Source organism: Lynx canadensis, chromosome D2 (assembly GCF_007474595.2).
Source record: "Lynx canadensis isolate LIC74 chromosome D2, mLynCan4.pri.v2, whole genome shotgun sequence".
NCBI classification, from domain to species: domain Eukaryota; kingdom Metazoa; phylum Chordata; class Mammalia; order Carnivora; family Felidae; genus Lynx; species Lynx canadensis.
The window spans coordinates 40,810,530-40,831,873 of record NC_044313.2 but is presented as its reverse complement, the minus strand read 5'-3'; the positions used below and the strand labels follow the sequence as shown (position 1 = coordinate 40,831,873).

At 42.8% G+C, this 21,344-nt stretch overlaps 2 protein-coding genes across 8 annotated transcripts in view; one reads left to right on the top strand and one right to left on the bottom strand.

Moving 5' to 3' along the window:
• The window catches only part of WDFY4 (WDFY family member 4), a 295,461-nt gene that overhangs the window by 213,424 nt on the left and 60,693 nt on the right, over nt 1–21,344 (top strand). For all 7 annotated transcript variants that reach the window (XM_030335435.1, XM_030335436.1, XM_030335430.1 and 4 more), the window contains 2 exons: nt 564–649; nt 2,182–2,244. In XM_030335435.1, coding sequence (XP_030191295.1) covers nt 564–649; nt 2,182–2,244 — 149 coding nt within the window. The remainder of the gene's footprint in view (nt 1–563; nt 650–2,181; nt 2,245–21,344) is intronic.
• Nucleotides 10,463–14,426, bottom strand: LRRC18 (leucine rich repeat containing 18). The gene is made up of 2 exons (XM_030335439.1): nt 13,663–14,426; nt 10,463–10,521 (listed from the first exon to the last, which is right to left on the bottom strand). Exons 1-2 carry the CDS (start codon nt 14,424–14,426, stop codon nt 10,500–10,502), a joined length of 786 nt encoding a protein of 261 aa, XP_030191299.1. The 3' UTR covers nt 10,463–10,499.

Sequence of the window (21,344 nt, the reverse complement as noted above, 5' to 3'; positions counted from 1 at the left end):
AAGAAATTATGTAGAGTTCACTTAGGCATTAACAAAATACCTTTGCCATGTCAGCATGGCCACATCAAAATGGCTCTGCAAAACGAGTTTGGCAAAGCACCCTGTGCCTGCAGGTCTATAGGTCGACATACAGTGTTGCCCAGATTGTGAGATGCACCCAGCCACCCCCCCCCATCTACCCATCCCCTAATATTTCTGATGAGGTGAGTCTCTGGTTCAGGAAACCAAACTTGTGACCCAGAAGTGGAGGAGTCTGAAGGTATCACCAGGCCCTTTCCTCCCTCTGTCTATTCCTTATCTGGCTTATCCCGGGAGTGGAGCTCTTGCTTCCTGCTTCAGTCAAAGAAAGTCTGAGGCCCTCCTGCCCTCCTACCGATTTTGTGGGGACTCCCTTCATCAGTGTCACTAAAGTCTTTGTACCCCCTTAGAAGGTTGGAAGAACCAACCAGAAAGGGTTGTCTGACACAGAGAACCAAATGACCCATTGCTAGTGGCTCTGTGGCCTGGGTTTCTCCATTTCGGGCAACTTCAGTAGCAATGAAAAGGGTTTCTCCTCTTTATAGGACATTGCCCTGGAGCTCTTTTTCCAAAATGGATATTCCAAGTTTCTTGTCTTTCACAACAGCGATCGGAGTAAGGTCTTCAAAAGGTAAGGGTTTGAAAATCCTCCTCGGAGAAAACTGATCATGAACTGAGAACAGGACAAAGACAGCTCAGCTCTGTTCTCGGGAGAACTGTTCTCAACCCACAGCAAGCAAGATTTAGATCAGACATGGGAAGAACCTACTGACATACGGAGCTATTGAATCATGGGATGAAGTATAGAAAAAGATGCAGAAATGCCTTCCCTAAATCCGAGAAACAGGCTCCATTTCATGGACTGAAGTGGTTTAGGACAGTAATGACTAAAGGGGGAAAAACTTGTGCAGACACAACACATTTAAGAAGCTGGCTGTTTAATGGGCCTTCCAGAATTTTCTGGCTTGGCTTTTTAATTTTCCAAATAATTTTTTTTGGCTTAATCTTTTCTTTTTGATCCCAGTTGCCAATTTTAGTTGTTCCAATTTCATATTTCACTGGAAAGAATTCCAAACAACTGATTTCCCACTTCTTCATGGAACATCTTTTTTCTTTCTTTAAAGAGAGAAGCCTGCTGTTTTAGTTTAACTTCTTTCTTCAAATAGATTAATGAATCAGTCCAAGAAATCTATGCTAGTGTTTAAATTTTTTTAGTTCTAATGGTTATTTTTTTTTTCATTATTATTGAAGTTACAGATAAATAGATCTGTGGAGAATCTAGAAGGGCTAGAAAGGAAAGCAGGTTCCTAGCCATAGACAGACAACACAGAAAGTGTATTAACAGAAGTTGGGGGAGGGTATGTTCCGCTCCACTTTGGGTTGGGACTTCTGAGGTGATATTTGACACCCCCAGTCTGGGAAGCCCCATTTTGTGCTCAGAAGTTCTAGCCTTGTCTTCCTGTTGGCCCTGGCCAGTCACTGGCACTCCAACCAGCTGCTGGGTCCAAAGGGCAGGGCCAGAATGGAGAAAACAACTCCTGCAGAGAGGCTGTTTGCGCCAGCTCTGGGCACATCTCCATTGACTGTGAGCCTTCCTCTGAGGCGCCTCCAAGGGGCGCTGTTATATTGCCTCCCAAAATTTTCTTCAAGTTCCATTTTAGACACAACTGAGGAGGTAGATAGTGCCAGGCTGTACCTCACATCCATTTCTCCCTGTGATTTCTCTATGTTAAGCATAGTTTGTCACAGTTAATCTAGAAGTTTTATATATCCCTCACTCAGGCAGTGAATGTTGGCCATCCCCTCCATGACTTTGCCTCAAGGAGCCTTAAATTAGATGGCATTTTCAGTGGTTGCTGGAATTGGCAATGGGAGGATTGTCAAGTGCCTGGCCCAGAGGAGGTATCCAAAACACATACATGGCTTTTATTGTAACTATTGTTTTATTACCATTTTTATTAAGGCCAGAGTGTATAATGCCAGGGGATGCTGAGGGCCTGCCTCAGAGGTGCACCTGGGTCTGGTGTTCATGCCCTGGGGACAGGATGGGGGATGGGAGGGGCAAGTCTGCACCCTACCTCTTGACTGGCACCAAAAATGTCTCTCTGGTGGTGGAAGAGTCTTGACTCTGCTGCTGGAATGATCTTTTCCTTTTTTGTTTAGCTTCTGCTCTTTCCAGCCCAGCTTGAAAGGGAAAGGCATCACGGAGGAGCCTCTCAATCTAAGGTAATGGCACAGCCATGAGCCCAGCCGTGCTCTCTGGGCATGGTGCTGGCCTTGCTTGGATTGTCTTCATTTGTCTGATCCTACCGTAAAGAAGCATCCAAAGATGCATCAATCCGCATTCTCCTCCATTTTTCTCCCTCCCATCCCCACCCTCTCCTCCTACTCCTGGAGTTCCTTCTGCCAATGAAACCTCTACAAACAGACTTGGGATTTCATGTGCTCTGCGGCGTTTTCAGACCAAAATGCAAGAAGCGGCCCTCTGCCCACGGTGGGTGGGGCAGGTCACCTGGTGTGGTGTCAGCCCAGGCTCAGCCTTGGTGTCAGGGCCCCAGGTGGGGGTCGTGAGCAATCTCAGGTTTGTCCCTCCTACATGAGACTCTCTGAAAGCTCAGAAGCTAAATTAGCAGACGGTGTAATGTGAGGCAGATAATAATTCATGAATCTGTGATATGGAGCATCCTCACCGGGGAACGGAAGGCTGACAGCCTCCTCCCAAGGCCTCCGTTTACAAATACCCGCTTCTCTAGAAGGCTAACTCAGGATTGGTGAGTGCTTTTATTTCAATTAGGAGTGAAACTGGAAGAAGAAGGTGGTTCCTGATTTTTTCCAGGAGTATGACGGATAGGGTAGAGAGGGGTGTCCCCAGGAGTGGCATTCAAAATATAGTGGAAAAAAAAAAACCACCAAAAAACCAAAATATTTATAATGACCATGGAATGGGTACCACCAAATCGTGCACAATGATTTATCAATAGCTTGTTACATGTGGTGGTTGTTGTCTGACAGAGCAAAGTACTCAAAACCTCCCCTGTCCTTATTGAGTTTACATTTTCTTTTTTTTTATTAAAAAAAAATTTGTTTAATGTTGATTTATTTTTGAGAGAGACAAAGACAGAATGCGAGTGGGTTAGGGGGCAGGGAGAGAGGGAGACACAGAATCCGAAGCAGGCTCCAGGCTCCGAGCTGTCAGCGCAGAGCCCGACACGGGGCTTGAACTCACGAGCTGTGAGATCATGACCCGGGCTGAAGTCGGACACCCAACCGACTGAGCCACCCAGGCGCCCCTTGAGTTTACATTTTCTTGAGGAGGACCAAAGAAAACAATGTAAATGAGTGAAATATAAAACCTATTAAATAATGAGTGTAAATATTTTTTAAAAAGTCGGTAGAGGGAAGGGTTGAAATCTTAGACAGGGTGGTTAAGGGAAGCCGTCACCAACAAAGCAATATTTGAATTCAGATGTGAACAAAGTGGGGAAGGGAGTTCTGCAGGTAAACGGGGAAGGAGCATTTCAGGCGGAGGGAAGAGCAAAGCAAAGGCCCCCAGGGGGAGCACACTGGGCTCAGCTGGGGCCAGAGTGCTTGGGGTGCAGGGAAGAGAAGGGAGAGGGGTAGCAGGAGCTGCTTCATGCAAGCCTTAGGAGCTCCTGCTAATGGCACTGGCCTTCGCTCTGAATAAGTGGGCAGTATCAGAGGAATGATGTGACCTGACTTAAATTTTAAAAGAATCACTCTGGCTTCTGTGTCAAGATGAAGCGTAGCCGATCAAAGGCAGAAGCTTGGGAGTCCAGTTAGGAGGCTTGTGCAGTCATGCGGCTGAGAGATGGTGACGGCTTGGAGGGAGGTGGGGTGGCAGGAAGACGGTTTGCAGGGCTCTGTTTATGGACATGTTTTGAAGGTACATCTGCTGGGATTTGTTGACAAAGCAAGTGTGGGGGGTGTGTGTGTGAGAGAGAGAGAGGGGGAGCTCGAGCAAGGGGGAGATGAAATGGGAACACCGCAGGAAGAAATACTATGGGGTGTGTTGCTTATCAGGAGCTGAGTTGTGGACATGTTAATTCTGAGATGCCTGCCAGACACCAAGTGGAGGTGTCATGTAGGCCAGCGGGTATAGAAGTTTAGACTTGAAGGGAAAGGTCCAGGTGAGATGTAAATCTGGAGTAGTATCTAAAGCCGTGAGCCTGGCTAAGATCACCAAGAGAATGAATGCACATGGGAAAGAGGTCTAAGGACTGTGCCTTGGGGTCTGCCAACCTTTAGAAGTGAAGGACACGGAGAGGAGCCAGCAAAAGAAATTCAAGCTGTGGCCAGGAAGGCAGGAGGAGCTGCAGGTGTGGAAGGTGTCCTTTAAGCCACGTAGAGTGTTCAAGGAGGGAGTGGCCAGCTGTGTTGGTGTCCAAATGTTATTGGCAGGCCAAGCAAGAGAAGAGCTAAGGAATGACCATTGAATTTTGCAACACGGGGGACACCGATCACCTTCGAAAGACCAGTCGGAGTAGCTGCCAGCGGAAGCCTCCCTTTAGTTGGTAGATTTAGTGGGGAGGTCCAGGGCGTGCCAAGGGATGGTCCAGCAGGCCGGGGCAGTACTGGGCAGGTGGAGAGGGAGTAACTGTTTACCAACTGGAATGGACATATCTCAATAGTTCAACAATGGCACAGTCCTAACTGTGCATATTAGCTGAATATCAGCCCTGGCGACCTCGTATTATTTCTGTTTCATACAAACGTTAATGTCCACACTTGGATTTCTCTGCAACGTTTCAGGGCAGGTATGTAAAGCCACTTCAAACTAACTGAAGCAGAAAAACAGATCCATCACCTCATCTCCCTGGAGACCAACAAAGGTCTGGCTCCAGGCATGGCTGGATCTCTGGACTCAATAAACCCCACCCACTGTAGCCGTGTATTTCATAGGGAGGATTTCCCTTGAGTTGACTCGGTTCTTGGCAGGCTGTCCAAGCATAATGGCATCAATGTCCCCAGTAGCTCCAGGCTGACAGTCAGTAAGTTAGGAATTCTACCATATGGGGAGTGCTCTGTCCCAGTAATTCTAGCAAAAATCTCAAAAATAAGTTTCATTTGCCAAAGTTAGGTTAGTGCCCATCCCAGAACTAATCAAGTGCTTTCACGGGCCAGATCAGTGTCACGTGCCCACCCATCTTCTGGGAGTGGGATCAGTCCCACCCAGCAACGTAGACCAGACTGACAGGGTGGTGGTTTCCCAAGAGAATCAAGGTTCTGTGATGACAAGAAGGATGAATCCTGAGGGGTGAGCAAAGAAGATGGCCATCGACTGCTCATGTGGAGAGCTCCCCAGGGACTACAGCACTTCGCTGAACCCCATTTGTCTCTGCAGATCACCCTCCTATAAATTATGCCTGTGATATCACTCTGTGGGCATGCAGCTGTCCCCACAGCCGTGAGCCTCACTCTGTCCATTTCGATACCGTTCCTCTCAGAGTCTTAGAGATGCCTTGCCCCAACAATGCATACCTATGTCCACACAAGTAAGCTTCTGAATTTCTGCCTCAGGATTGGGGAGGGCAGACAAAGGAAGAGCAGAGGGAAGAATACATATGAGGAGCTCCACTATGGAGCTATGGCCACATACATACGTACGAGGACCTATGACCACTAAGTTGGGGGTCTGTACAAAAGTGACTGCCAAGCAGGAGAATTATTGGCCCAGAGGTGAGTCAAAGGTGTGGAAATTACTCATCACTCATTCATAGGGATGACCCTAGACACCAACCTGTGTACCACCTTGCACGTGTGGGACAACCAGGCACTGTGCTAATTTTATTTCCATTTTATTTATTTTCTCCATGATGGCTATCTGAGCCCATTGGATCAGGATCTTCCGGGGCCATTTCACACCTGCCTGGCACAGCCCTAGCACAGCTCCAAGCATGGAGACCCTTGGGAAGTATAAAACAGGAAAGGTCTGGAGTCGGTTGGGAACAATGCATAGCGTGCCAGAGCAATGCTTACATAAGCTCATGGAAGGCATTCGACAGAATGAGGAAGCCCCAGTGGGAGCACTGGTCCTAGGCTCTAGGCCCACCCAAGCAGCCAGGGACCTGGTGGGACTGTGCTGAAATAGCCAGCAGTGGGCTTTGAGATTGAACCAGTTTGGGCTTGTAGTAGGTGCTCAATAAATACTGTAATTCCTGTGCTTAGTTTTAGCACCACCTGCTGTATATCTCAGGCATGTTTATGGAACATTTGATTAAAGACAGGTGGCTGTCTGTGCTCTCAGATCTTGTGCATCTCTCCTTTCCAGTCCACCTCCCACCAGCCCCACTGTACCATCAGGAGTTTCAGAGAGGGAAGGCAACAGTGGTGCCCAGGCTTAGGAGGGTTTGGCTGGCCATTGTCCCTACGCGTAGAGAAAACCTGATGATTTTCCATTTGGATTACATACCATGAGTCTTGAAGTATCCCCATTTGCTTTTTGGACATTCTGATGAACATGAGCTTCTCATCTCTGATAGAAGTGTGCAGTCCATTCCGAGAGTTTTCAACTAGCCCAAGAGTCTTGGCCTGTGCTGTGGGTTTTGTATCTTCAACTCCCAGCTCTCAAAAGCTGATTTGGCCCCTCTCCAGGCCATTCTACATATATAGGAAACCAGAGCTTTTGGGCGCCAGAGTTCTGCCTGAATTCCAATGACAATGGCTGCCTCCATAACTGAATTCTAAGGAGGTTCTGTAGGCCTGGATCCTAAATGGGAAATACTTGTAAAAGCTGGATGAGCCTGGGATCTGTAATCCATCTGTGTGTCCCCATGGTACAAGACTAGAGCATTCTAACGGCAGCAAGGTGGCATAATCAGATATAGATATTCATGGAGTGTAAGACTCTGGAAGCCTCCAGGAGTTTCTTATATAAAGTCAGCTAGACACTTGGCCAGCCAAGTTTCTGACAGCCAGAAAGCTCCACAACGTAAGACGCAGGCAGGCTCTGCTGAGATGTGAGGAGGACCAGTTGGAAAAACCGAAACAATAGCTGAAGTGACAGGGAAAGGGCAGCTGGTTGAGAATGTATGTGAGTAAACACACATCCTCACACTCGTTCTCTGTAACCTCCACAAAGGGCTGCAAACAGCTTCAAAATTAAATGCAGCACCAGTACAATATTCATTTAGAAATGACCCCAAAGGTGCACCTGGGTGGCTCTGTGGGTTGAGTGTCTGACTCTTGATTTCGGCTCAGGTCATGATCCCAGGGTCGTGGGATCACGCCCCGTGTCGGGCTCTGCACTGAGCGTGGAGCCTGCCGGAGATTCTCCCCCACAACCTCTCTCTCTGCCCTTCCCCGCCCCCCACTCTCTCTCGAAAAAAAAGGCCCCAAAATTCCTTTAAAGGAGACAAAAGTAGATGTGAGTAGGTTAACGAACAACTAGATCAGGTAAATAGAGTGATCTAGTTACCTAATTATCCTGACACTAGGAAAAAAATGCAATTTTCCTGGGTTACATTATTTTCCAGGGTCAGAAAACAAGAAACAGGGGACTTCGTGAACTCTTTTTTTTTTTCTAGCAAATACTTTCTCTTGGCATTGAATGTTAAATTTGTCCTTATCTAAAGGGTAGTGGGTACCAAAGAAGGCAATTCCCTTTTCACATGATATGAAAAAAGAGCCCTGCAGAATAGAATCTTCTATACTGATACTCTGAAAAAGTAGGGCCCTAACATTTGGACTTATTTCTGTACAGACATTTCTTTGGGATGCCCGTGCGATCTGGATCTGTTATGTTTCTTCCCAGTGGTCTCAGTTCCTGTTGAGCCGAGAATTTGGAAAACTCTCACCAAGATGAGAAAAGGCTTGGATGGTTATCTGGTTCTTCCCTCGGGTCTCTGCTGTACACAGCACACGCCTTTAAATGGGCTAGAGGCATCCTTCCATAGCCACGGTCTCTGACATATCGGAAATGCTCCCTTGCCGTGTCATCAGGGCAAGGTGTCCCTGGGCTGGAGGAGGCTGTTATGTGTGTGGCAGGCTTATCTTTAGGACCTGATTGTGTCTGCGTATTTGTAATTTCTGAAGTGTTCTCTCGATTGCCTAGCTTACTTAAATATAATGTTTACGAGAAAATGCACTTTTTGGCACAAAGTCCTGCAGTGGAGGGTTGTCGGAGTTTCCTTTATAGATTCCCTTTGAAAAATAATGCAAGACAAGAGTTCAGAAAAACACCCATGAGAAGTTATCAATTCCCACGAGATGATAGTCAGTCGTACCCTCCAAGACACCACTGCTAGCAGCATGGAGGCTAAAACTCAAGTACCTGTCCCCCCCCGCCCCCATGACCGTTCCTTCCGTCCTACTCTCCAGAGATCAACACTGTTGACCAGCTGGGAGGCTAGGGGTCTGTCATGTGCATAGACTGCTTTGATAAAGATAGCTTCGGCCCCATGGCTGAGTGCAGGAACATGCCCCTTGTTCTTGGGAAAACAGCCCCTGGAGGGCAATGGCTGAGACTACACCACTCAGACCCTGGGGGTCTAGAGCAGAGTTGCTGGAACCGGAGGTGAACTAAACAACCTGGTGGTATGACCAATGCCCCTGCATTGAGGAACTTTTCACCTGGTTGGCTCAATAGGCCACGAGCAGCTGAGCCTGGTGGCCTCCAGTGAGCACTGCCTGGGTCACGCGCAGACCTTGGTTTCGGGCCCCGTTCATGTCAGTCTTCTGTCTCTTGCTCACATCTCCTCTTTGCCATACCCTTGGCCATGACCTCAGACCCACTTCTAGGTAGAAGCGTAAATCAAGCCTCTCTGTCTACCCCAAGCTTGGCCCCTTTGTCCTTCCAGCTCCACTTAGTCACGTTGCTTACATTGGACCGAAGGGGGTCGGGGAGGGGGGGTGAAAACCTAGAACTGGGAAGGGAGAGACTCGCTGGCTCAAGGTCCCCCACCCAACTTGCTGCTTGTGCCCAGCCACCACCAGAAAACCTGGAACATGGGTAGAGAAGGCACACATTTTCTTTTTATTATTTGTAGCATCTTTAAGCATAAAGTCAACAGTGGATCATTTTAGATTATCTGGTGAACTGAGGTTAAGGTGCTCTTTCTCCTGAAATGCCTTAGCTCTTTGGGATGGTTGCAGAACATTAAGCTTGTCACATTTACTCATAAATTAGCACTTGGCTGATGTACAAGGATCTGTTTATTGCTGCATCTGGGCTGCAAGATTGTTTAAAATTTTTTTTTTATTTTAAAATAACTATAGAGTCACAGGAAGTTGCAAAAATAGTACATAGAGTCCCGGTACAGCTTTCTCTTAATTTCCCCTGATGGTTGTTACATCTTATGCAATTCTAGTACAATTTCGATACCAGGAAATTGACACTGGTACAATATGTGTGCATAGTTCTGTGTTGTTTTATCGTATCTGTGGATTCGTATAACCACTACCACTATCATCATAATCAATTGTTTTCATCACCACAGAGCTATCTCTTGAGCTACATTTTATGGTCCTGCCCACCCTGTACCACCCCTCATCAGCATTAATGCCTGGCAACCACTGATCTGTCACCTCAATCATTTTGTTCTTTAGAGAATGATCTAAAAATGGAATCATCGAGTATGTGACCCACAGAAACTGGCCTTTTTCACTCAGAATAATGCTATTGAGATCCATCCACATCATAGCATGTATCAATATGTTCCCTTTTATCACTCAATAGTATCCATGATATGGATATACCAGGGTTTGTTTAACCATTTGCCTATTGAGAGAAATTTGGTTGTTTCTAGTTTGGGGCCATGGCAAATAAAGAAGACTAGTTATATTTAATATAATTATTGAAATGTGAGGACATAAATCTGCTATTTTATATTTTGTTTCCTTGTTTACTTTTCCCCTGTTGTTCATTTGTTTTTTCTTTCTTTTCTTTTCTTTTCTTTCTTTCTTTCTTTCTTTCTTTCTTTCTTTCTTTCTTTCTTTCTTTCTTTCTTTCCTTCTTTGCCTACCTGTGCATTACTGAATGATTAAAATCTACTTTTATTTATCTATCATATTTTTAAGTATATTTCTTTGTATGAATCTTTTGTGTAAATTTTAGTTTCAGAGGTATTGCATTATAAGTACGTAACTTACCACAGACGATTAGCATAGAGAGTTTTACTAGTTCAAAAGAAGTGTAGAGACCATAAGTCTTTTAAGTCTTAAAGTCTTCTTTTAAAACTTTAATTTTCTATTATTTATATCTATAATTTTTTAAACATTTCCTCTATATGCATAAAAAATACACTAAGTATTTCCCAAAGTCATTTTCATACACAGATGGTCTAAATCAAAGAGAGGCAAAGTGAATTTAAGAAGCAAGTCAGTATCTTGGCCAGCACCAGACAGCCTGGCTTCCAGAATGTTCCCCTTACCACTCTTTCTTCTCCTAACTGAGGGCTTTTCTTCTTCAGAGTCGTTTGTTCTTGTTGGCTGATTAGTCTTCAAGGGTTTGCCATAAAGCTATTCTAGGGAGATGTTGATCGGATCCTGGGGATGGAGACAAGAGACTGAGGCAATTACTCCAGGTTACGGAGGCAAAACACAGGAAGGGCAGAGGTGATATAGGGGTCACCTAGGTCATGCCTGGCTTTCCGAAAGGACAGTGACTGGGTTAGCCTAAATAGGGTCTTTGTTCCATTTGAGGAAAGGGAAACCCCATGCTTTTCCTATCAAGTGTTTTTAAGCTTAATACAATTTCCAGGAAGGAAAAGTGACTGTGTATTTTAGACCGTGAAGGAATGTTAACATCAAGCCTTTTTAATGATCCAAAAAAAAAAAAAGGCAATAAAATGTGGAAGAGGACACACAACTCACCTTTATCTCCAATCTTTGCTCCGTTCTAATGCCAATTTTCCTGGCTAACCAGGTGTCTAACGTGAACGTATCCTATGGCAAATCAAAGCCCCCTGCCCATTTATTTGTCAATCCTCATGAAGTTAACGATGCTTACAGCCCTTTCCTAAAACATGGCTATGAGGAAGAAAGCAGAATAAAGCACCTAGACCGAGGATGGCAGATAAGACAAGGATGATGTCATCTTGCACACCAACCACTCAGTTGGCAGCGAATCCAGGATTGGTGCCTGGAGATTGTTCAGGACCAGGCGCGGTGGAGGAAATATGCCCTGACAGGGCAGGAGAGGGAGGAGGAGGCAAATCCATGGTCCAGACCAGGAGCCCGCCTAGGGGCACAGGGAGACCTTTTATTCTTAGTTCCTGTTCTCTGCCAATCCCTTTGAGTGACTAAGAGGGGAACACTAATTCTAAAGAACGGAAATGGGTAATATCCAAATAACTAGCCAGGATCATATGCCCTTGCATGGATTCTGTACTTCTTGGGTGAGAGAGGAAGTAGCTAAAATAGCAGAATGGCGACCTTAGTTAGGGACATGTTCAAGGCCAACATGCCAGTGATGGCTCCTGAGCCTAAGGCATGACATCTCATCAAGCACGTCACAAACATGACTGCTCCACCCACCTTGGGAAGGGCTTCTAGTATATCATTTCAGACATTAAGCGAAGGGGAAAATGTAAAGGATGGTACTCAAAGCTGACCAGGATGTAGTGAAACAGAATCTCTAATATATTACTGGGAGATACATAAATGTGTAATCTTGTTATAAGTTATTTGATGGCATGTATTAAAAATTATTTTTAAAAACCACACTTCAACGTATTTGTAATAATGAAGGTATACCAAGAAAATAATGCAAAAACAGTTTTTAAAGTCTTCATCATATAGGCTTCCATCACAAAATGATTTCTATTAGTGAAAAACCGGAAACAGCTCAAATGCCCAACAGTAACTTATGTGTGTGTTTGGCTAGCTTGCAGATGTTTAAAATTGTGGTTTCCAAGACCATGTAATGACTTGGTTTTCAAAGCAGGATGAAAATGATGTAAATGCTATAATTTTAACTGCATATAAAAATATACACAGAAGAATAATAAGGAAATCTGCCCATATTATAGCTGGCTTACATTGTAGAATTGTAGATACTTGAAGATGTTATATTTAAAACTCTGTTGTGGTTTTGTAATTTTTATAATGGAAAACATTTAATAAAGGGAAAAGCTGAAGGGGGAACTTTGATTCATATCTTCAGAGATTTTAGGAACAGTTGTCACAGCTAAGCATTACAAAGGAAAATAGCAGTAATGGGTGAAGAAATGAAGTATGCTGTCTGCTATGGTTTATAATGCAAAAAAGAAGTAAGCTAGTCCTGCTGAGTGAACAGATCTCTCTACTTTTCCACTGACCACTAAAAAACTTGCCACTGACATAGGAAAGTCTTGATTAGGAAAAGAAAAGAAAAAGGCTTTCCTAAATATGTCTTTTGTGATCCTTTCCTTTTAGGCAGTATGAAGGTATGGATGAGCATGAGTGAATAGTGCATAGAATGTTCTCAGCTACTGTGAGAATTGACTCTACCACTGTCATATTTATGCCAAAGATCTAGTGTGACTAGGGACGGTCCAAAGTATTGTTTCAGCTTTGAGATGTACCAAGTTGCAGATCATACAGAGAAATGACTTCTCTTGAGTAATTACTCCGTGTGCCATCTGCTTTAGATGCACAACAACCATTATGGTTGGGGCCGGTATTTTCCCCACTTTATAGATGAGGGAACTAAAGCTAAGTAAGATGTCCAGAGAAATGACAAGAAAGAAGCAGAGCTGCCCTGGACCTAGATCTGTCCAGCTCCAGAATCTTTGGCTTTTCTCAATGCTTGCACGTATCTTGGCACACATCTCCTAACTTTCTCAGACAATGACATTCTGCCCTGCCTTCTTTCAACTGGTCTGCACACAACAAGGCAAGCTTTCCTCTAAGACACAGTCCCTGCACCTAGCCCAATGCCTGGTAAGGTATTTTTGTATTGACTGCACCAACCCGTACCTGCACCCATTCTTTCCTTGCTCCCCCACGAGAGTCTGGAAAGGAATGGGACATAATAATAGGGGAATGCACTCTCATTCATTCACAGCCAGTCAAGAGCTTGCAGATTCAGTCTAGAAGGCTCCTAGAGCAAATTGTGCATGTGCAGACAAGAGACAAAGATAGTACTGCTTTCACCCCCAGATACTACCTGCCAACACTTAATGATACTATCTGCCCATCTCTGTGGCCCAGATTTGTCACCTTCCCAAGACTAGATGTCCAGCTTCCCTCCTACCAATCCGTGCTCTGAGATCCCTGACTTCCAAAACCCTGAACCAAAGCATTCCCGTGGAATGAACTCCACATTTGGGAGCTGGCAGTTGGTCCTGAAGTGTATGACAATGTGACTAAGAGCATGCTAACAATATTGGCTGCCCTGGCCATGGGCTGTAGACAGGAGACTTCTGGGAAGAAGTGGGATGGATGGCCCTTTTCTGACTCATTGTGCTTGTACATATGGGTGTGTGCATGTAAAGAAGAGAGAAACGTGTGGAATGGCAAAGAACTAAAAGCCCTTCAGTCAACAAAATCACAAGCCAAGGAGGTAGGGAAAGGTATTTTATGGGCTTGGCTGGAGGAACTGTTGCAATAATGGGGGGATCCCATAATTCCCTGTAGATGCAGCCCCCTGCCATCTTCCCTCCCTCCCTTTCCCCTTCCTGCCTCAGGGTCAGGGTCCCAGGTCACCTCCAATCTTCCTGTGAATCCTTGGCCATGGAGTTGGGTGAGACCAGGTTAGAAAAGATGGCCCTTCTTGGTGTTGCTGCGGCCATAGTCTTGATTTTGTTCAGCTTGTCCCGGGCCTGTTGGCATTTTCTCAGGCAAGTCGTACACAGATCCTTCTCCTCCACCAGATGCAAGCTTTCCAGCCTCCTGATGGAATCTATGAATGTATCTGACTCCTCTGTCTTGGGAAAGGGATTTCGCTTTGTGTTGAGCTTTTTGAGCTTGGGGAGTTTGGAGATACTTTTGGGGATGGTGCTCAGCATGTTGTCATGTAGGCCCACCTCATGGAGCTCCTTCAGAGCACCCAGCGTGGTGGGCACACTCTCCAGATGGTTCAAACCCAAGTTCACAGTGCGGATATTCTTGAGCTGATTGAGTTCTACAGGCAGCCCATTGGTGGTCAGCCTGTTGTTGCTGACATTGAGGTAGAGCAGAGAAGCCATCTGGCCGATGGACTCAGGGAGCTTGTCGATGTAGTTGCTGTGCAGGTCCAGCCACCGCAGGTTCTGGAACTTGGAGATTGAGTCAGGGATCTTTCTGATCATATTCCGGCTAAGGTCGAGCTCATCCACATCATTCAGTCTCAGGATACACTTGGGGAAGGTGGTAATTCCCATCTTGCTCAAGTCAAGTCGTTTTTTCCCATCAAATGTAATTTTGACACAATTCTTGGCCACATTAAGGGTAATCTTCTTGCCCTTGGTGCCTTTCCCGCCCTTGGCCATGTTCTTTTAGTAAGGGTGTATGTTTGGAGTGTGTTGTTCTGATTGGTTGGTGACCGGTTTGAGGGAAAAGTCACAAGAAACTGCTAGAAGATATGCTCTGACAAGAAGAGAAAATATGTCTAGTTAGAAGATGATGTGAGGGCACTAGACTCCCCCCAATTGTAATGCTTCTCTTGCTAATGGTTAGAGACGAGATAGACAGAAATTAGGGCGTCAGCAGGAGTAACCTAGCCAAAGATCTTTAGCAAATTCAATTCCCTCTTTAGGCGTGCAAGGTTGGCCTGAAGGATGCTCAACACCCCTCTGTACCATTCCTTGAAATATGAATCTCTCCATTATCCTGGACTCCTCCTGGTAAAGTGTGTGTGTGTGTGTGTGTGTGTGTGTGTGTGTGTGTGTTCTTGGCTATCGGCCACTTCCCAGACCCTCACAAAAATCTAGTGTTTCCTTCAGTTATCTCATGAATCCTTAGGGTGGGTGTGCTGAGTTCTCAGAAGCAGCATAGGGGCACCTGGGTGGCTCAGTCAGTTAAGCATCCAACTTCGGCTCAGGTCATGATCTCACAGCTCATGAGTTTGAGCCCAGTGTCAGGCTCTGTGCTGTCAGCTCAGAGCCTGGAGCCTGCTTTGGGTTCTGTGTCTCCCTCTCTCTCTGCTCCTCCCCAACTTTCTTTCTCTCTCTCTCTCTCTCAAGAATAAAGAAACATGAAAAAAAAAAAAAGCGGCTTAGCCTGGATATGAAATGAGGGGGGAGTGAAGAATGACTTACGTATTACATCTCTCCTCACCTTCCGGACCCAGAGGCACTAGTCATGCCTCAGTTACTATCACTGCAGTGCAACAGAAACAGCCCAGGAACGTCTTTTGCTCAGCCCACAAGGGAGAGTGTGTGCCTACGCTGTGCGGATGAGTGTGGAGGAGCCAGGGTTGAGCCTGGCAGAATGTAAAAGAATGCTGTCTTTTTCTACTTCCTACCCCCTACACCTCCTCCCTTCACAGACTTCACACTGAAATTCAACTGTAGACACCTCTGCACTGGTAGGTATGATCATAGTTATGACTGCCGCCATACAGAGAAGTAGAAGGTACAGAGTCATGGGTAGCTTCTGGCCTCAGAATGCTTAGCTTACAAGTCTAGATCTACATTGAAGAGTTTTCTTCAATTTTTAATGCCACAATTTTCTCGTTTATGAAAACATCCCCCCTGTAGGGCTCTTGGGGAGTGCAAGTTATCTAAGTATAAAGCGCTTACAACAGTGCCTGACACATAGTAAAAGGTTGATGAATGTTAACTATTAACTATTATTATCAGAACTTTGCACATATTCCGTTTAATCTTCAACAATCCAGTAAGATCCATCGGATTATCATCATTGTAAAGGGAGGAAGACTGAGGCTCAGGAGCAAGGAAGATCTTCAGCTGGGAAGAGAATGAAAACTGTTCTTTCTTGTTCTAGAGGCTGTTTTCTAAAGCTTGCTTGCTGATTTTCTATTTTGGGCCAAGCTCCCACCCTGAACAAAAGCATGCTGTCAGGAGTCAGATGCGGGCATTTTCCCACTAAATTAAAATATTAATTCTAAGTAGGCTGTGGAAAGTTAAGTATGTATATTTTAAATCTCCAGAGCAATCATTAAAATAATATACAGACATAGGAAAAACCAAAATACGAACATTAAAATGAAACTGTAAAAAAGAAGTCAAGTAATCTAAAAGAAAGCAGAAAAGGGGAAATGGAGCAAAAAACCCAACTATTCAAATGGTAGACCTCAATCCAAACGTATTGATACTTCCATTAAATGAAAATGACCTAAACGCAGCAATCCAAAGTATAATTATCAGAATGAATAATAAAAGAAAAAGACCCAATTATATGCTATCTACAAGAAATCTACTTTAAACAAAAGTAAGTTAAACTAAAAGAATGGAAAAAGACACACTACACAAACATTGAAGGAAAACTGGAGTGACTTTATTAATATCAGACAAAGTATGTTTCAGAGCATGAAAACTTACCTGAGATTAAGAAGAATACCACATAATGATAAAAGATACACTTCACCATGAAGACACGAAAATAATAAGTGTATATGTACTTAAGACCAGAGTTTGATATAAAAGAATTGAAAACTGGCAAAATTGGAAAAAGAGATAGGTCTGTCATTAGAAGTGGAGACATCAATACTTGTCACTCAATAATCAACAAACCAACTAGAGAGAAAATCACAAGGAACAGGGTTTCTCAACCTTGGCTCTACTGACATTTGGGACCATATAAATCTTTGTTGTTAGCAGAGGTGGGGCAGTGATGGGGGAAAGTTCTGTTCTATACATTGTAGGATATTTAGCCAGCAAAAGGCCAGAAGAGTCTACCCACTAAATGCAAATAGCTCGCTACTAGTTTTAACAACAATAATGTCTCTAAACATTGCCAACTCCTCACTGGGGGGCAAAATCCCCGCCAGATGAAAACTGCTGATCTAATTGGCACATAAAACATTCTGCCTAGCAACAGAATACACATTTCTTTTCAAGTGCACATGGAATATTCACAAATATGTACTGTATTCTTGGCTATGAAACAAATCTTAACAAATGTAAACAAATTGAAATAAAGCAAAGAATCGTCTTTGAAAATAATGGAATTGAAATTAGAAATCAATATCAGAGCGATAAGTGGAAAATCTCCACAATTAACAATTAAGCCATATGTTATAAATATTCATGAATCAAATAAATCTCAAGGGAAATTAGAAAATATCTTGAACTGAAGAAAAATGAAAATAGAACATGTCAAGACTTATGATATGCAACTAAAGCAGTGATTAGAGGGAAATTTATAGCTTTAAATGTTCATACTAGGAACATTTTTAAAAAGTAAGAAAGGTCTCAAACCAATAATGTAAACTTCCATCTTTTTTTTTTTTTTTTTTTTTTTTTTTATTTTTTAAAAAAAATTTTATTCATTTTCTGAGAGAGAGAGAGAGAGCACATAAGCGGGGTAGGGGCAGAGAGGGAGAGAGGGAGACACAGAATCTGAAGCAGGCTCCAGACTCCCAGCTGTCAGCACAGAATCCGGCACAGGGCTCAAACTCACAAACCACAAGATCATGACCTAAGTCAAAGTCAGACACTTAACCGACTGAGCCACCCAGGTGCCCCTAAACTTCCATCTTTAAAAACTAGCAAAGAAGATCAAAATAAACCTAAAACAAGCACAAGGAGTAAATGATAAAGAAAGGGGAAGAAATCAATAAAATTGAGAGCAGAAAGACAACAGAGAAAATCAATGAAACTAAAAGCTGATTCTTTGAAGAGATTAATAGATTTGAAAGTCTCTAACCAGACTGATAATGAAAGAAAAAGGGAAAGAGAAGGCACATTTTATGAATATCAGTAATTAAAGAGACAGACATTAAAGGAATAATAAGGGAATAGTACAAACAACCTTAGAAAAAAACTTAGGGGTGATCAAACACAAACTAAAAATCTCATCAGTAAAGAAATATACAACTTATGAAGACCAATATTCATTAAAGAGACTGAATTCATACTTGGAAAACTTCCCTTCCCAAATCTCCTGACCCAAATAGTTCTATTGAAAAACTCTACCAAAAATTTAAAGACAACACCAATTTTACATGATCTTTTCTAGAAAATAGCAAAGGGAGCAATGCCTAACTTATTTTCTAAGGCCAGCATTCCCCTGATACTAAAATCACACATAGGCCATATAAAAAAAGAAAACTGCAGGGGCGCCTGGGTGGCGCAGTCGGTTAAGCGTCCGACTTCAGCCAGGTCACAATCTCGCGGTCCGTGAGTTCGAGCCCCGCGTCAGGCTCTGGGCTGATGGCTCAGAGCCTGGAGCCTGTTTCCCATTCTGTGTCTCCCTCTCTCTCTGCCCCTCCCCCGTTCATGCTCTGTCTCTGTCCCAAAAATAAATAAACGTTGAAAAAAAAAATTAAAAAAAAAAAAGAAAACTGCAGACTAATATTTTTCATGAATATAGACACAGAAATTCCCCATAAAATATTAGCAAAAAGAATCTAGTAATATGTTAAAAGAAAAATACATGACAACCACATGGGAAGGCAAGGTTGACTCAGTACTCAGAAATCAATGTAATGCAGCATACATCATATTACTGCATTAATTAAAATTAATTAAAAAGAAAAAATACATGATCATATCAGCTGGTGCTGAAAAAATTTATGGCAAAAGTTAACATCCATTCATGACATCAAACCAGTAATAGAAAGGCTCTTTCTTAACCTGATAAAGGGCTTACACACACACACACACACACACACACACACACACAAACACACACAACTCTACAACTAATATCATACTTGGTGATAGACTAAATTTCCCTCTATATTTGGCAACAAAACAACAAGGTAAACTCTCAGTATGCCTATTGAACATCATATTGGAAATTCTAGCCAGTGCAATAATGCAAAAAAAATAAGTCATACAGGCAGGAAAGGATGAAACAAAACTCTCCTTACAGATTACCTGCTTGTTCACCTAGAGATTTCCAGAAAATTTTAAAAACACTCTTAGAAGTAATTAATGAGTTTAACAATGTTGCAGGGTACAAAGTTAACACCTTGGTTAATACACACATACGCACACACACACACGCACACACACAAAACCACTTCTATATTCCAGCAACAAACAATTGGAATTTGAAATTTGGAAAATAATGCTCCAAAAAATAAAACACTTGTGTATTACACATAAGTAACACAATTGTACAGGATTTCTGTGATGAAAATTACAAAACACTGATGAAATAAAGTAAAGAAGATCTAAATAAATCGAGAAACATAGCATGTTTATGAGTTGGAAGACTCAGGATAGTTAAGAAGTCAATTCTATCCAAATTGGTCTAAAGATCAATACAGATTCCAGCAGGATTATTTTCATACGTGAATGAACAGACTTTAAAATGTGTATTGAGGGGCGCCTGCGTGGCGCAGTCGGTTAAGCGTCCGACATCAGCCAGGTCACGATCTCGCGGTCCGTGAGTTCGAGCCCCGCGTCGGGCTCTGGGCTGATGGCTCGGAGCCTGGAGCCTGTTTCCGATTCTGTGTCTCCCTCTCTCTCTGCCCCTCCCCCGTTCATGCTCTGTCTCTCTCTGTCCCAAAAATAAATAAAAAACGTTGAAAAAAAATTTTTTAAAAATAAAATGTGTATTGAAAGAAAAAGAAACTAGAGGTCCAAAAAATTTTGAAAAAGAAAAATAAAGTTGAGGGATTCATGCTTCTAGTTTTAAAACTTACCATATAATTACAACACATGGTTTTGGTGAAGGGAGACATACATAGATCAGTGGAATAGAAAACAGAGTACAGAAATAGAACCACACAAATATGGCCAATATTGTCCATTGATTTTTGACAAAAGTTCAAAGGAAATTCAATGGAGAGGCAATGAACTTTCCAATAAATGGTGTTAGAACTATTAGTCACTCAAAATAAAAAAAAAAAATTGAATCTCAAACTATTGAAATTAATTCAAATGAACTCAAATTGGATCACAGATATGAATGTAAAGTATAAATCCATGAAACTTTTAAAAGAAAACATATAAGAAAATCTTCATAAGCTTGAGTTAGGCAAAAGTGCAATTCATTAAAAAAATAAAATACTGACAAATTGGACTTCCACAAAAAATTATTGCTCTCTTAAAAAATTTGAGAATAAGAAGACAAGCTACAGAATGGAAGAAAACATTTGCAAAATACATGTCCAAAAAAGGACTATCATCTAGAATCTATAAAGAACCCAAGGTCAACAGTAAGAAGACAAACAATACAATAAAAAGAAAATGCCCAAGAGATTTAACAGGACTTTTCCCCATAGAAGTTATGTAGTTGGTAAATAAACCCACAAAAGGTTGCTCAACATCATTAGTAACTAGGAAAATGCCAATTATAATCACAAACAGATACCACTGCACAGTTATTAGAATTTCTAAAATAAAAAACAAAATGAAACATAAAAATCTATATAGCACAAAGATTTGGTGAGGATATAGGACAACCAGAGCACTCCTGCATTGCTAATGGGAATTCAAAATGTTACTCTGAGAAACAGTTTGGCAATTTCTTATAAAATTAATTGTATACTTATCCTATGACCCAGCGTTTCCCTGACCAGATAATTACCCTAGAAAAACAAAAATTCAGGTTCACACAAAAACTTTTCCATGTGTGTTTAAGGCTACTCTATTCATAATTGTCAAAACCAGAAGAAAACAACACAAAGGCCTTTCAGTGAGCGGATAAAGAAATTGTGGCATATCCTTATTATGGAACACTATTAAACATAAGACAAATCTATTGATACATGGGACAACTTGGATGAATCTCAAAAGCATGTTGCTGAATAAAAGAAGCCAATCTTAAATGCTTATATAATGAATGATTCCATTTATACGGCATTCTGGAAAAGCCACAATGATAGTACAGAAAACAGATGAGTGGTTGCCAGGGATCAGGGGCGGGCAAGGTTTGACTACAAGGGAGCAGCAGGAAGGAGTCTTCCAGGGTGCTGGAACTTCTGTATCCTGACTGGTGCTTATGGGAATGAAGCTGTACATATGTCAGGACCCAGAGAACTGTGCGCTAAAAAAAGGAAATTTTACAGTTTTTTTTTTTTTTTTTAACTTAAAAAGATTTAGGACTCCATATTCTCTTTCTGTCCTTTTCACTGTGGCTGCCTGCTTAGCCTGGTTTTGGACTAAAAGTCTGTGACTTTTTATGCCCCCACTTAGCCCTGTCCTGTCCAGTAAAAGGCATCCAAATGTGTACCATGTGGCATTGCTACGGTACATGTACATATCCCCACAGGGAACAGCGATGCATGAGGCACATGTCAGAAAAACTGCCCTACTGCACTTGAGTTGAAA